This window comes from Pithys albifrons, chromosome 13 (assembly GCF_047495875.1).
Source record: "Pithys albifrons albifrons isolate INPA30051 chromosome 13, PitAlb_v1, whole genome shotgun sequence".
Lineage (NCBI taxonomy): Eukaryota > Metazoa > Chordata > Aves > Passeriformes > Thamnophilidae > Pithys > Pithys albifrons.
Window position 1 is genome coordinate 11,555,367 of NC_092470.1, and position 13,910 is coordinate 11,569,276.

At 40.1% G+C, this 13,910-nt stretch overlaps 2 protein-coding genes across 4 annotated transcripts in view; both read left to right on the forward strand.

The window, feature by feature from the left end:
* The window catches only part of TRPM7 (transient receptor potential cation channel subfamily M member 7), a 54,301-nt gene extending 47,906 nt beyond the window's left edge, over positions 1-6,395 (forward strand). For 2 of the 3 annotated variants that reach the window (XM_071568987.1, XM_071568989.1), the window contains exons 32-40: positions 944-969; positions 1,304-1,354; positions 1,443-1,508; positions 2,119-2,402; positions 2,732-2,814; positions 3,134-3,339; positions 4,333-4,384; positions 4,469-4,575; positions 4,871-6,395. In XM_071568987.1, the coding sequence (XP_071425088.1) occupies positions 944-969; positions 1,304-1,354; positions 1,443-1,508; positions 2,119-2,402; positions 2,732-2,814; positions 3,134-3,339; positions 4,333-4,384; positions 4,469-4,575; positions 4,871-5,001 (1,006 nt within the window). In that variant the 3' untranslated portion in view covers positions 5,002-6,395. Of the gene's footprint in view, positions 1-943; positions 1,000-1,303; positions 1,355-1,442; positions 1,509-2,118; positions 2,403-2,731; positions 2,815-3,133; positions 3,340-4,332; positions 4,385-4,468; positions 4,576-4,870 lie in introns of all 3 variants that reach the window. The other variant, XM_071568988.1, reaches the window with a different exon arrangement.
* A 3,194-nt stretch (positions 6,396-9,589) lies between these two features.
* USP50 (ubiquitin specific peptidase 50) lies at positions 9,590-13,777 on the forward strand. The gene is made up of 6 exons (XM_071568994.1): positions 9,590-9,777; positions 10,177-10,372; positions 10,960-11,151; positions 11,640-11,782; positions 12,670-12,802; positions 13,333-13,777. The coding sequence occupies exons 1-6, from the start codon at positions 9,590-9,592 to the stop codon at positions 13,495-13,497; spliced, it is 1,017 nt and encodes a 338-aa protein (XP_071425095.1). The 3' UTR covers positions 13,498-13,777.
* Positions 13,778-13,910: the final 133 nt, after the last annotated feature.

The window sequence follows — 13,910 nt, forward strand, 5'->3', positions numbered from 1 at the left end:
TCTTTCATTTTGAATTCATTACCCATTGTTCTGTCACTGCATGCCCTTGTAAAATGTCCCTCTGCAGCTCTCTGGTAGCCCCTTTAAGCTGCTATAACGTCTCTGTGGAGCTGCCTCATCTCCAGGCTGAATGCCCAATTCCCTCAGCCTGTTTCCATTCAGAGGTGCTCCAGCCCTCTGAGTGTCTTCGTGGCCTCTACTGGACTTGTTCCAACAAATCCATGCCCTTCTCCTGTTAGAGACCCCATATCTGGACACAGTACTGCATCTGGAGTGGCATGAGAGCAGAGCAGAGGGGCAGAATCACCTCCCTCAACCTGCAGGTCACACTTCTTGGGATGCAGCCCAGGATTTGGTTGGTTTCCTGGGCTGCAGGCACACATAGACTGGTCATGTTGGGCTTCTTGTCATGCTTTGACAGGTTCTATTTAGATTAATGGCATCACATGTCAGAGGGCAAAACATGTCCCTAAATGAAAATGACTTTGTTGACACTTAGTGAGGAGCTCATTTCCTGGTAAAGGTCTTTACCCAACCTTTCAAACCATAACCACCTCTGGAATTGTGTAGACCTTGCTCTGCTAACAATTATCCCCTGAGTTAACTGTTAAAGCCATTACCTTATTTATCTGATAACAGAAGGGTAACCTGTTGTGAACAAGTTTTAATTAAAGCACCTCTGTGGGAACCAGCTCTTGTGATGCAAACTTTACATAATGTTGTGCGTGACTTGGTGGTATTTCAAGTGTAGCTCTAAAACAAGAGATTACTTAACAGCTTTCCATTACTGTTTTGTAATTAAGAAACCTGCACTGCCCTTGAAAAATAGGATAAAAGCAGTACTGGGGAGTTAACAAGGTGACCTCAGATGATGTGTCAAAATCAGGGAATACAAAGTAAGTTTGTAAGAAGCAGTGACTGTTGGTTTTGTGGCATTTCACAGGCCCTCAGAAGAAGATGCATTGAATGGTAAGCTTTTTTCTTTCTGTTGTAAACAAGGTGAGAGCTATTCATATAAGCAACTGTTTGGGTCTTTTTATGAGAATTTATTGAATTATTTAATGCAAACACAAGGCTGTGATTTTTATTTATTTAACAAATAATCTCTCATTGAGTGCTTCAGTTTTTTTTTCCCTCTCAAGAGACTGCAGAGCTAAGTGTAATACTTAAATTTCTGCACAGCAGATCTTTTTCAAACTCCAGTTACTTGGCAAATGTTCTTTGCATGTGGTGTTTTAGTGCATAACACAGGTAGCAAGCAGTATCTTTTTTTTCTTTCTTTTTTTTCTTAATCTCTTTTCAGGCATTGCTTCTCCTTTCAAGCCTATCATGGATATCAATTACTATTACTCAGGTCAGTCACCCTTATGAACTAATGTTTGTATTTTTATTGACACTTACTACATCCTTAAACTTCAACAAATGCTGTAATTTTTCTCTAGCTGTAGAAAGAAATAACTTGATGAGATTATCACAGAGCATTCCATTCACTCCTGTGCCTCCAAGAGGTAAGAACTCTATTTCTCATTGCTGGTTCAAAGTGTTTTTTTGGAGAAGAAAATAAAATCAAACCTTATATAGATACTAATTTGGCTTGATCATTCTAATATAGAATGATCAAGGCAAAGTTCACACTTGCTCACAGCAAGTGTGAAACTTAAGTCCTAATGAACTAAAAAAAATCTAGTCTCTGTCTTAGAACACCCAAAAATATATATGTGTATGACACCTTTTCTAGGGCAACTCACATGGTTATGTAATCTAGATTTAATTATGCTTGTCCTTAGAAATGCTGATACAGTGATGGTAGTATTGTACCGACAGTTTTATAACAAACTATTTTGGAAAGATTCCTTTAAGTTTTCTTGACTTGTATAAACTGTAAACAAACATTTATTCCGTATTGTTAATGCTGTTTGAGCAGTGTCATAAATAGCTCTAATTAGGAAGACAAAGCTGAAGTATTATTTTGTAGCTGTGTGAAAAAAGTTGGAAAAGAGTCTTTCCACTGGGCAGTAATGACTTCACATTGCAGTGTGTTGTAGTCTAAAAGATAAGAGGTTTCCAGTTTTCAACTTGGAAAATCTGGAGCAGTAATTGCTTTTCGTGTTGTAACAGGTGAACCAGTCACCGTGTATCGCCTTGAAGAAAGTTCTCCCAGCATCCTGAACAACAGCATGTCTTCCTGGTCACAGCTGGGCCTCTGTGCTAAAATTGAATTTCTAAGTAAAGAGGAGATGGGAGGAGGTTTACGTCGAGCTCTTAAAGTAGTATGCACATGGTCAGAGTATGATATCCTGAAATCAGGACATCTTTATATCATCAAGTCTTTTCTTCCTGAAGTTGTGAATACTTGGTCAAGCATTTATAAGGAGGACACTGTGCTACACTTGTGCTTGAGAGTAAGTTTTATCTTTGTCAATTATGAAACATAGACAGGCATTATATGTGAAACAGAGAACATTTTCCCACCTGAGAATTAGTATATACTTACTATAAAGAGAAAAAAGAAATGGTTAGTCTGGGGTTCTGTATGAGCTAAAGGGTTAAAAACTCTGCTCCTGGATGGCTTACTTACTCAAAGAGCTCAAACTCTTAAAATACAGACATAATTTAAAAAGCAAGTAATCTGTTACACTGTCTTGGGGGAATAGACACTGTTCCCACTGCCTGCTTGGCTCTTCACTGTTCCCTGTTCTGTAATGCAGCTAATGAAGGGTTTGACTTGTAGGAAATTCAGCAGCAGAGAGCGGCACAGAAACTCACCTTTGCGTTCAATCAAATGAAGCCCAAATCCATCCCCTACTCTCCAAGGTGAGTGTGTAAACTGCCATTATGCTGCATGCTCTTGACACAGGAGATGGCCTACAGGGTTGCATCAAATATATTAAAGCACTGATATGTGGATATAAGTTGTGGAATATTACTGTGAATGTGTCAAGCAAAATTATCCTTGGCAGTAATTTCCGTTGATACCTACTGCACTGATGCCAACCTAGTGTGGTAATCTAAATGGCTTTGTATAATAGTTTACAATTATTTAAATTATTCATAAACCAAGTAAAAATCTAATAGTAATGATATATTTGTCATTCATTTTGAAAATATATTCATTAACTCTGCTTTTTACTAGGTTCTTGGAAGTTTTCCTGTTATATTGCCACTCTGCTGGCCAGTGGTTTGCAGTTGAAGAGTGCATGACTGGAGAGTTTAGAAAATATAATAACAATAATGGTGATGAAATAATCCCAACTAACATGCTGGAGGAGGTTATGCTGGCTTTCAGCCATTGGACATATGAGTATACAAGAGGAGAATTGTTGGTACTAGATCTGCAAGGTAATGTCCTGGGATTGGGGCCAAGGTAGATGGATGTGGGTTTTTCTCTTGATAGCGTTTTATTAAGAATTTGTATAACTGTAACATATAGCAATTATTATTTAGTGCTTCTTGGTCTAGTTAGTTAGAATCTATGGTTTTCTTATCTAATCACAGAATCAGATTGGAAAGGACTTCAAGATTGCCAGTCCAACCATTAACCCAGCACTGCCAAGTCTACCACTAAACCATGTCCCCAAGTGCCACACATCAACATCTTTTAAATCCCTCCAGGGATGGTGACTCCACTACTTCCTTGGGCAGCCTGTTCCTGTGCTTGGCAACCTTTTCAGTGAAGAAATTTTACCCCACAGCTAATCCAAACCTCCCGTGGTGCAAACGGAGGCCATTTTCCTCTTGTCCTATTGCTTGAGACCTTTCAGGTGGTTGTAGAGAGCAATAAGGCCCCCCCACTGAGCCACCTTTTCTCTGGTCTAAACAGCCCCATCTCCCTCAGCTGTTCCTCACAGGACTTGTGCTCCAGACCTTTCACCAGCTCTGTTGCTCTATTGTAGCATAAAATCTTACAGCAACACAGAGAATGGAAATATATACATTTTTCTAATGAAATGTGCTATAAAAAAATTCAGGGTTTGGTGATATTTGTGTAGTGCCAATATGGTAAGCTCTATTTATCCTGAACTGTGTGCCAGATATTCTGGTTGTGGGAACTATATAGGAAAATTTTCTTGCAAGTGAAAGCTGAAGTTAGGAATTGCAGGCAGATGTAAAAATAGCTGGAAGAAATCAGACAAATACAAAGTGCTCTTTGAGAAGCAATTTTGTAAAGATAGAGAATCATGTATAGTTTGGGTTTGCTGGGCTATTTTTCTGCTTTTGTTCTTGGTGAAGCTGAGAAGTCATAGCTAAGGACTCCAATGCTTTTCAGGATTAATGCATTTACGTAATCAGAGATGTGTCAGATTTAACTTTTTCTTCATATTCTGTCTGAAGGTGTTGGTGAAAATTTGACAGATCCCTCTGTGATAAAAGCTGGGGAAAAAAGGTAAGATTTAAAAAAAACCTTAGAGTATTATAAAATTTTCACTAGAGAGAGAGAACCAAAGTTTCTGTTCCCTGTATTTCTAAGGTCGCATGATATGGTGTTTGGTCCAGCCAATTTGGGAGAGGATGCAATAAAAAACTTCAGAGCGAAGCACCACTGTAATTCCTGCTGCAGGAAACTGAAACTTCCTGGTGAGAGCTGCTATATTTCTTCTTCTGAGACACTTAAGTCATGAGTTGTTGTATGTTGTAATGAAATAGTTGTCATGCTGTGGAGGTGGAATAAATAATAAACAGCAGTCTTGTAGTTTGACTTTGGGCTTCTGATTGCATGTATGATAAAAACATCCTTTTTCTGACACTGCATATTGAGGAATTCTTTATAAGTACATTTGCATACCCAATTGTTAGCTAGACTTTTATATCCCATTGATTCTACTAGCTCAAGAAACAGTATAATCATTATGACTTCATTCTGTTTGCACAGATCTGAAGAGGAATGATTACACACCTGACAAGATGATATTTCCTCAGGATGATTCCCCTGAATTGACAATTCAGCCTGGAAGCTGCACCAAAGAATCCGACTCGGCTGGTTCCATTCGTCTGATGCTCTAATGTGACCAAATACGTGGCTTCTTTCAAACTTCATGGAACATCACAAAGTTGTCACTTATCTCTCCTTCACTCTAATTAAAAGAAAGACATGTAAAAAGAAGGATTACTGTCTTATAAGTGGGATTTTGGCTGGTCCGTAATCTAAGGACCTTACAACTTGTGATAAGCATCTACAGAGCAGCATGGCAGCTGATTATTCTAAAGGTGGAATAATGACAGGTATTTAAGATGTGTTTTTAAAGGGGCTTTTTAAACAGAAAGTTTTATTTTTTATTTTATTTTGGTGTAGTGGAGGATTTTCCTTCTGTGGTCCTCTGGTGGGACATATGCCTTCCTCCAAAAGGATTTTGGTAGTTGATGTTTTAAGGTAAAGCATTTGTCTTTTTGGCATTTGTCTTACTGTCAGTGAGCGAAACCAGGGGAAAGCACCTACCTCTGTAATGCCAGAGTATTCTTAGAGTGTTCTCGGAAGTGTTCCTCTGTTTCCTCACCAGATGTCTTTTAATCTGGCCTTTTGAAGAGGACAGAACCAAATGAGGTGTATATAGGATGCCAGTAGACTGAAATTGAAGGTAGGAACTTGATCTATTCCAAAAGAGAGAGTCTCCTGAATCAGGATTCATGCAGCTTCATGACTGTAAAGCTGGGCTTGGTTGTTTTTGTTTTGTGGAATAGAGCCCTAGTTGTGCATAATGAGAATTCTTGTTTTACACATTTCAATTTTATCAAGTCACTGTCAAGTAGTAACAAAGCCATGATAGATTGGTATAATCATATTTAATAGAAGAATTAGTATGTGCTGGTCCAAATAAGTTGCCTTGTAAGAACACAAGTTGGAAGTGCTTTTCCTCGTATGTACGTAGTGACTTTCTGAAGCTCTGCCTTCCAAAGATCTCGTAAAACCAGTATATTGAAACCGAATGTACACATAACTTGTAAATGTATTTAAAATTGTGTAGAAAACATCCTTAATGTTATGTTATTTGTGGTACTTACTTAAGAGAGACTAGGGTTGGATTAGATTGTGTAAAGTACGGGAGATTGCAATGCACCTTCATGCCAATAAAACGTAATTTAATTGTCCCAAATATTGTTGAGCATTCAGCAAGAAAAACCTGTTGTCCAATTGAAGTTTCATGCTGCGATTTTTTTTTGTTACATAGGTACTAATTTGTAATTTTTAATTAAAAGGGCAGTATATAGCTCTATAAATTTTTTTATTGAGTAGTGTATCTTATAGATACAGACCTAAGGCACGAACACAATAGCTGTTTAAATGGTGTTTTATGTTTGATGGGGAAAGGTAAAATGTTATAAGGATATAATACTGTATACATTTTGTATATCATTAAATCTTTAAGGAATCTAAAATAAATTTATTCTTGTTTACAGACTTCTACTGTCCATCTCAGTCTGAAAGGTTATTTTGGTGAATTTAAGTAACTCTTTTTGTGGAAAAGTAGACTTTGCCATGCTGGATCAAAGTACCCTTTGAGAGATCCGTAACTTTGGCCAACTCCAGAAACTAGGGAGGTAAAAAAGTGAAAACTGTCAGAGTAGACAAACCTTTGTGAGAGGATTGATGAGCAAAAGAGACAAAAATAGCTCTACAATTGTTAAAGGTTCACACTGAGAAAAGTGGGGTGGGGAGGGGTCCTTCAGGGAATTTTCTCTCCCCACCAACACAAAGGTTTGGGGAGTTGAAGTGCCAGGACAAAATTTGGTGTATGAAATAGGACAAACGTTATGAGAAAATTGCCAGTAAAAGTTGGGGAACTCTTTGTTTCCTGACAAATACTTAACAGAGCACAGTTAGTTTTTACAACCGTGTTGCTGGTCTTCAGGAGTTTTGTGTGGGACTCATTTCTTAGCAAAATAAACAGATGTGACTCCTGTGTGATGGGTGTGAGTGATTGTGGGGAGTGTTCTGGCTGTCTTGCAGTGACTCAGGCCTGAAGACTTTTCAAGACCAAAAGGAAAAAACATGGTTGGGAAATGCCTGTAAGCCTGGGGTAGTTAACACTGTTTATATTTCTGTCCATCTCCCTGGCATGAGCACTGACTTAACTCTGGGCAACTTACAGCTGGAATTACATGAGAAGTGTATGTCTAAATTGAGGGGGGGGAAATGTATAACTTTCAGAAGTGATCTGCTCCATGATAGCATAAAAAAGTCATAAATGTCAAGTATCCTTCAGGGAAGGCTTTGGAAAAGTGTGGTGGCAAAGCAAAAAACAAGATGTTTTGAAGAAATAGCCTGACTGTTTGGACAGTGCCACATCCTGCTGGTGTTGGGCAGCAGGAACATGAAGATTATTCCATGAAATCTAATTTGAGAACATCAAGTGTTGCTCCTCTGCTGAAACCTCAGCAGTCTTGGAGTGTTCTATGACGGAGTGCAGTTGTGATCATTTAGGCATTTAAATTTTCTTTAGATTACCAAAGAGGAGGAAAGTAGAAGCAGCACTGGAACTGCTGATAACTATCTAAGAATGAAGTATTGGCATATCTTCTTAGAACCTAGTTTTTAAATACAGCAATATAATTCAAACCTTCTCAAATTATCTTCTAAGGAAAATCTGAAATGCTTCAGTCACTTTCCTATTAGGAAGGTATTTAAAGAGTATCTCTCACATGGGGAAGGAAGTAAGCTACATAATTTAAACTTTTAATTAATCTACTCAATTCAGCATTTTTAACTGTTTTCTTGAAGTATTTAGGTGCTAAAACATTTCAGAGAAAACTAATCCCAAATAGATTGTGACAAAATACGCAGCTTCTGGTGAGCTGGTTTTCTGACTGCTGCTCAGCAGCTGAGTAATTTGGAAAAGGAGAGGTTTGTTTTTTAAGCTTGTGACAGTGGTTTCCTACACTTTAATTTTTTGTGGTTGCAACTCACTTAATGCCATAACATTTAGCACTGCAGGAATTTGCAGAAGGGAAAAGACTACAGCTGAGAATTTGGTAGTAACAGTTCCTAAAAGATCAGCTGGAAAAAAAATAGCATTTTTTACATGTAACAATGCTTCTGAAAAAAATGCTGATGATTTAGCCTTTCTTTTTACCATTAACACTTTTCCTTGCAAGTAATCCATTTTGTGGTGAGAGTAATGGTAAGTTAATTTGCAGCTCCAGAGCTTGCAGTGGGCAGCACCAATGTGGGGTTGTGTATCGTGTTATGTTAAACAGAGGAACTCCCTATTCAGACTCCACAAAAAGTAGGAAGAAGTTTCATTAACAGAAATGTCAACAGACATTGAGGGGTATGTGTGCGGGTTTTGCTTTTGTGTCTCAGTTTGCAGATAACCAGCCTGGGAGATTAATAGCAGCGACAGCAGTCCTAAGAGTGCTGGGAGTTGTCCTTTGCTTGAAGTTTAACAAGTAAGATAATTAAGGATTTTTTAAAATTGCATACTGGGCCTCTTCTGTGTATACTTGTTACTTTCCAAATTGTTAAATAGGGAAAACCTGCTGCTCTTCAGTGGTGTATGGAATTCACACATGAACTACACTGTCTCATTAGCTAATTAAAAGACACTTCTCTGCCACTACCCCCTTTTTCTTTTTCCCTCAGGAAAAGCTTCGTAACTCAAATAGACTAATTCAGTGTGATGTTTTGAGGTAGTTGAATCTTTTTATGGTCAACACCATCATCATTGCCCTTCCACCAGAGCATATGAGCAAACATGGATAAACATGGGTCAGGCTGAAGCTCCCTGCTCAGTGGAATGGCTGGATGCCCCTGTTTTCCCAAGGTTTTCTGTTCTGGGTGGCACATAGGAAGGAGGTAGAGGCAGGCTGGGCCAGGCACGTTCCTCTGCGTGAGGACCAACGTAACCAAGTGACATCACAAAGAGAATGGGGCAGGAATAGCTGGGGTAAGCTGGAGTAACAGAATACAGAATACAGAATACAGGGCAGAACACAGGGGGCATTGCTTGGCTTGTTCTACAGACATTGCTGCAGTTTCAAAGTTCTCTCAGAACAGAATATCAGCCTCTAAAAATTCAAGAATAGCAACATTGGTGAGCACCTTCGGGTGCTGTAGAGTCTGTTCAGCTTCTCTACTGCCTGACTGGAGATGGGGACAGTTTGGTCCAGGACAAACTCATGCAGCAACAGAACAAACCTACTAAAATTTTCTTAGCATAAGTAACAGCAAAAATCTAAATAACAACCTGTTATTAGTAGTGTCTGGACTGCAACCTATGGTTTTAGAAAATATATTAAGTCCCACACCCCTGAAGAAATTAAATATAATATGCATTCTGTAGGGTGAACAACTTAAGATAGCTATTTTGAGTAACTGGATATGAAGTCAAAGACTGAATGGAATTTTAGGAATAACTGTGAAACCTCAGGTATTTGAATAGTATCTCTTGATGATGTATCTCACAATATTGAGATGTGCTTAGTGTGGGAGATGGAGAGTCTTCACCACTGTATTAGCCTGATGAAAGTGAATGTAATTTATAAAGAAGGTCCTGAAGCAGCCTTCTGTATTGCTTTATAAAAAGCATAACACAAAAAGCACTGTAGCATTTTAGATTTCCACTGTTGGGGATTTTTTTTTCTAGTAGGTGGAAGGATGGCTTGGAAATGGAGGTATTCCAACAAGGAAGAGATGGAGGATCAGAACAGGCACCAGCCAGGGCTCACCGGGCTGCAGAACCTGAAGAACACGTGCTACATGAACGCGGTGCTGCAGTGCCTCTGCAGCCTGCCCCAGCTCGTGGACTTTTTCCTCTCAGGGCACTGGAACACGGCCCTGCGCGTGTGAGTTTGCTCTTTGCCTCGGCACTGCCATTTTCCTTCCAGAGGATACACATTGCCACAAGAATGTGTTAGGCAGCACCTCCCAGCTTCCCCCCGGGGAAGTTACAGTCACATGGGCCACAAGCTGGTTTCGCTGTGCTTTGAGACCCCAGGGGGTTGTTTATTTGCTGGGTACTTTCAACATTATACTTTGTCATTGTGATGGTAATACTTATGGTCCCTGCTGCCTTGATGATGATTCCTGCTGCTTTCTAGGATCCTCAGTCTCTCACACCCAATGACAGGCTGTCACAACTGTGCTGTACCTGTATGTTTTTCAAGTTTCTCTATTGTGCTCTCATTTGAAGGCAGAGACACCATTTTTTTTGTACTTTACCTGAAACTTCTCTTTTTTCCAAGGGAAATTGGTGAGTGTGCAACTGCCTTTGGGTGCTTGATGTCCGATATGTGGCTTGGCAATTATGACTATGTCTCCCCTGAGGCTTTTCATTCGGTCTTTGGGAAGCGGTACCCAGCTTTCAGCAGGAGGACTCCGCACGATGCGCAGGAGTTTCTGCTCTGTGTGCTGGAGGAGCTCCACGAGGCTTTCAAGGAGGTAAGAGCCCAGCTGTGCCATTGTGGGGACTGAAGCATTTCCCTCTGCATTTCAGGATTTAGCACTACATGTAGTAATTGCCCATCCTTCTCTTCTGAACTCCATGATGGGACTTCTAATAGTTGCTCTTTTCTATCTTTGTTTCAGGGTCATTTACACACAATTATTAATTTTTCTTGTCTAATGCTGCATCAAATTGCAGCCCCAGTTTAAGTGTAAATGCTGTCTGTAGCTTCATTGTCCTAAGCTCTCCCTCTCTTTGCTCCTTCCACTAATGTTCTTCTACTTTCTCACCTGCCTGAAATCTTCATGTCGGCCATGCCCCGCATCTTTCTTCTCTTCAGAGTCACTGATAAAGAGCTTTTCAAGCAGTTAAATCCTGTCAAATGCCCAGATTGTTCTATTTTTCTCTCTGAGAAATTAAGCTTACTCTGCATATATAAAACATCAAGAAAAGTATTTTAGAGTCAAATTCTATGGTAAGACTAACCACTGACCTACCTAGGTAGTGGCAGCACCCATTAAAACCCAGTGAAGGCACTCAGTTGCTTATCTACATTTTCTTAATTTTTCTTTCTTCTGTATAGTCAAGCCGACACAGGGCCAGTGCAGAAGCAAGCAGAGGGAGTGGCAGCAGCACATCTATTATAAAACAGTTATTTGAGGGACAGCTCAGTCATCGTATCACATGTCTGAAATGCAAGACCATCACGAACAGACCTGAGAGCTTCACCATCCTTTCCCTGCCCATCCCTTCTGGCACAGTGTGCTCTCTGGAGGTATGACTGCCAATACATTCCTGCTGATTTCTGCTTCATGTGGGAGGAGGTGGGTTAAACTATTAAGTGTTACTAAAAGGATGCAGGTTTCTAGTTACTTTGGTTTTCTGGGTGTTAATGGATAGTCTTGCATCTGGTCCTTAGAGAAGTGGTGTTTCTTCGCTGGTCTCAGGACCAGAGGCTGGTAGGGTTACAGGAGCAATGCTAACAAGTTGCCAGGGGATGAGGGATATCAAGATCATTCAATAGAAACTATGAAGGTTAGTGAGGTTAGTATTTCCTCACTTGGGCAGAAAAAAGGAAGCCAGTTTGCTGCTTTGCCTTGGAAGTGCATTTGTAATGTCAGCCTTGCCACATCATACTTCAGTTAGGAAGAGAGCTCTGAAGTATGGCAAATGCATCTCTTACTTTGCTTGCTTAGATCTCCCTCCACCCCTGAAGATCCTGTTTGATTAAATGATTTTGACTTTATTTTTTCCCTTTGACAGGACTGTCTTGAATGCTTCTTTCAGCCAGACACACTGACTTGGAACAACCAAATCCACTGCTGCTGGTGTGGAACAAACCAAGATGCTACAGTAAAGGCCACCATAACAAGGGCACCGCAGATCATTATTTTTCACCTAAAGAGGTATGGTCTAAATTGGGTAGGACATGGCCAGTTATGAAGGACAGTCACTTGCATTTGCACAGAAGGAAAAAACTCTCTGCATACAAGTGTGTTTTTAGTACTTTTGATACCTGAAAGCTAAATGGGCATTCACAGAAATACAATTTTAGTACATGGCTCATAAAGTCAGACAACCCTGTGAATCAGAGTTTCTGTGGTGAATGGGAGAGCTTGTGACTTGGGTTCTAAGTGCAGGACTGACACAGTGTGTTTTCCTTGTCATTACTGCAGCTGAGACACTCTAGTTTTGTTTATCCCTTAACTAAATCAGGCCTAAACAACTGGGTATACTAAACAGAGAGGTGCATCAGTGCAAGAGTTCCTGGATTAGCAGACTTCACTAGCCACATGTGGCCAGATGCTGAATTTACTCTTCTGAAATTGTTAACAACTTTCCACCTATAGAGAAAACTAGGATGATTTGGGTTGCCAGAATTATGTTATATAAAATTGCTATTTAATTTTCCACTCAGCATCTGCTTTTCTTAACGTGCTCAAAGAACTTATCCCCAGCTGCAACCCATGGACATGTCCTAAATGTTTCAAAGTGCTGTGTTGTACTGCAAGTTACAGAGGGAAGAGGGTTGGAGCCTGGCATGAAAAGAGCTGACAGTGGCAGTGGAGTACAGTCCAAAATATTTAGGACACAGTGAGAGCGATGCTGGACATCTTTTTGGGGTTTAGTGCATTTTCTGTCAGTTTACTGTAATACACAACACTAATAAAGATCTCTTTCAAATGCCAGGTAGTCAATTGTTTCCCCTTCCCCTAGGCAAGTCAGTTAAGCAATCACCACAGTGCAAAAAGAAGTTGAGGGTTATTTAAAACAGTTCAAAATTTAATTTCAGGTTTGCCTGGCAGGACAAGCATAGAAGGAAACTCTCAACCCCTGTCTGCTACCCGTTCAACAATCTGGATCTCTCTCCCTACAGCTCCACGTTTCTCTACAACAATGAAGTGTACAGCTTGTGTGCTGTAGTGGTAAGCTTTGTCTTTCCTGCTTATATTTGGAATCCTCTGCCTAATGGAGATGATGAAGCCTGTGTTAAGTTTGGACTTTATGTACAATGATTTTATTTTAATGTATGGCTTTTTGTATATTATTTTACCTGCCATGAACATAATCCAGAAGTTGTCATTTCTCCTTCACCAACATCCCCATTTAAAAGCAAACACTCCTGACATGTAATAGCCTGGTTGGAGCCTCCTCAGAGTAAACTCACAGGCTGATTTTGCACAAATCCTGTTTATAAATAAGGACTAGATGTTTTTTTTTTCCATTTCTCACAGCAGGTGCGGCCCTTTTATAGTGACCTGTATCAGGTTTAATAGTAGGGATGTAAATGTAATATTGCAAAATAGGAAAGCATAATCATAATCCATTTGCTCTGTTATTAGCATTCTTTGCTGTAAGCCAGAGGGGATAGAACACTCTCTTCCATCTTTTCTGCTTTGGCTGGGAGGAGACAGAACAAGACTCTGGTTTTAACAGACTGTGTTTTTTGTTACAGAACCATGCTGGTGATATAGATTATGGCCACTACACAGCATTCTGCAAGCACTCAGCCACCAAACACTGGTACAGCTTTGATGATGTACAGGTCACCAGGATCCCAGATGCTGCAGTGCAGACTGACACAGCTTACCTCCTCTTCTACACCCGTCAAGGCTTTTGAGAAGCTGCTAGCCCTTGAAAACCAACAGTGAGTAGGGCAGCAACTAGAATTCAGCAGCAGCATTAGCCCAGTCCTGTTTCAGCAGTAAACAAGAGCATTTGCATTACTGATCATCTGTTGTGGTCTTTCAAGATGTAAGTGCTGGAAAGAACAGTTACAGCCCCTGAACCTGCTAAGCAACGTGCATCCACTCTATTTGCATGAAATCTGGTGGTTGTCTTCCATGACAAACCCCTTGCACTCATGAAAAGAACACACATGTTGAGCATACAGATGCACTTACCCAAAAATTCCTGATTTTCTGATGGTTAGGTTGTTTTAAGCTGCCTTTCAGGAACTGACAGTAGGACACCGAGGTGAAAGCACACAACCCCACCATGGAGGGTGGTGTGTGTTCCAGAAGAGAGCAGAAG

Bases quoted from the DNA above. Each gene is read 5' to 3' on its own strand.
- USP50 (XM_071568994.1), top strand. From the start codon at position 9,590: ATGGCTTGGAAATGGAGGTATTCCAACAAGGAAGAGATGGAGGATCAG. The intron at 9,778-10,176 runs GTGAGTTTGCTC...CTTTTTTCCAAG, and splicing joins TGGAACACGGCCCTGCGCGT to GGAAATTGGTGAGTGTGCAA. The intron at 11,783-12,669 runs GTATGGTCTAAA...ATTTAATTTCAG, and splicing joins ATTATTTTTCACCTAAAGAG to GTTTGCCTGGCAGGACAAGC.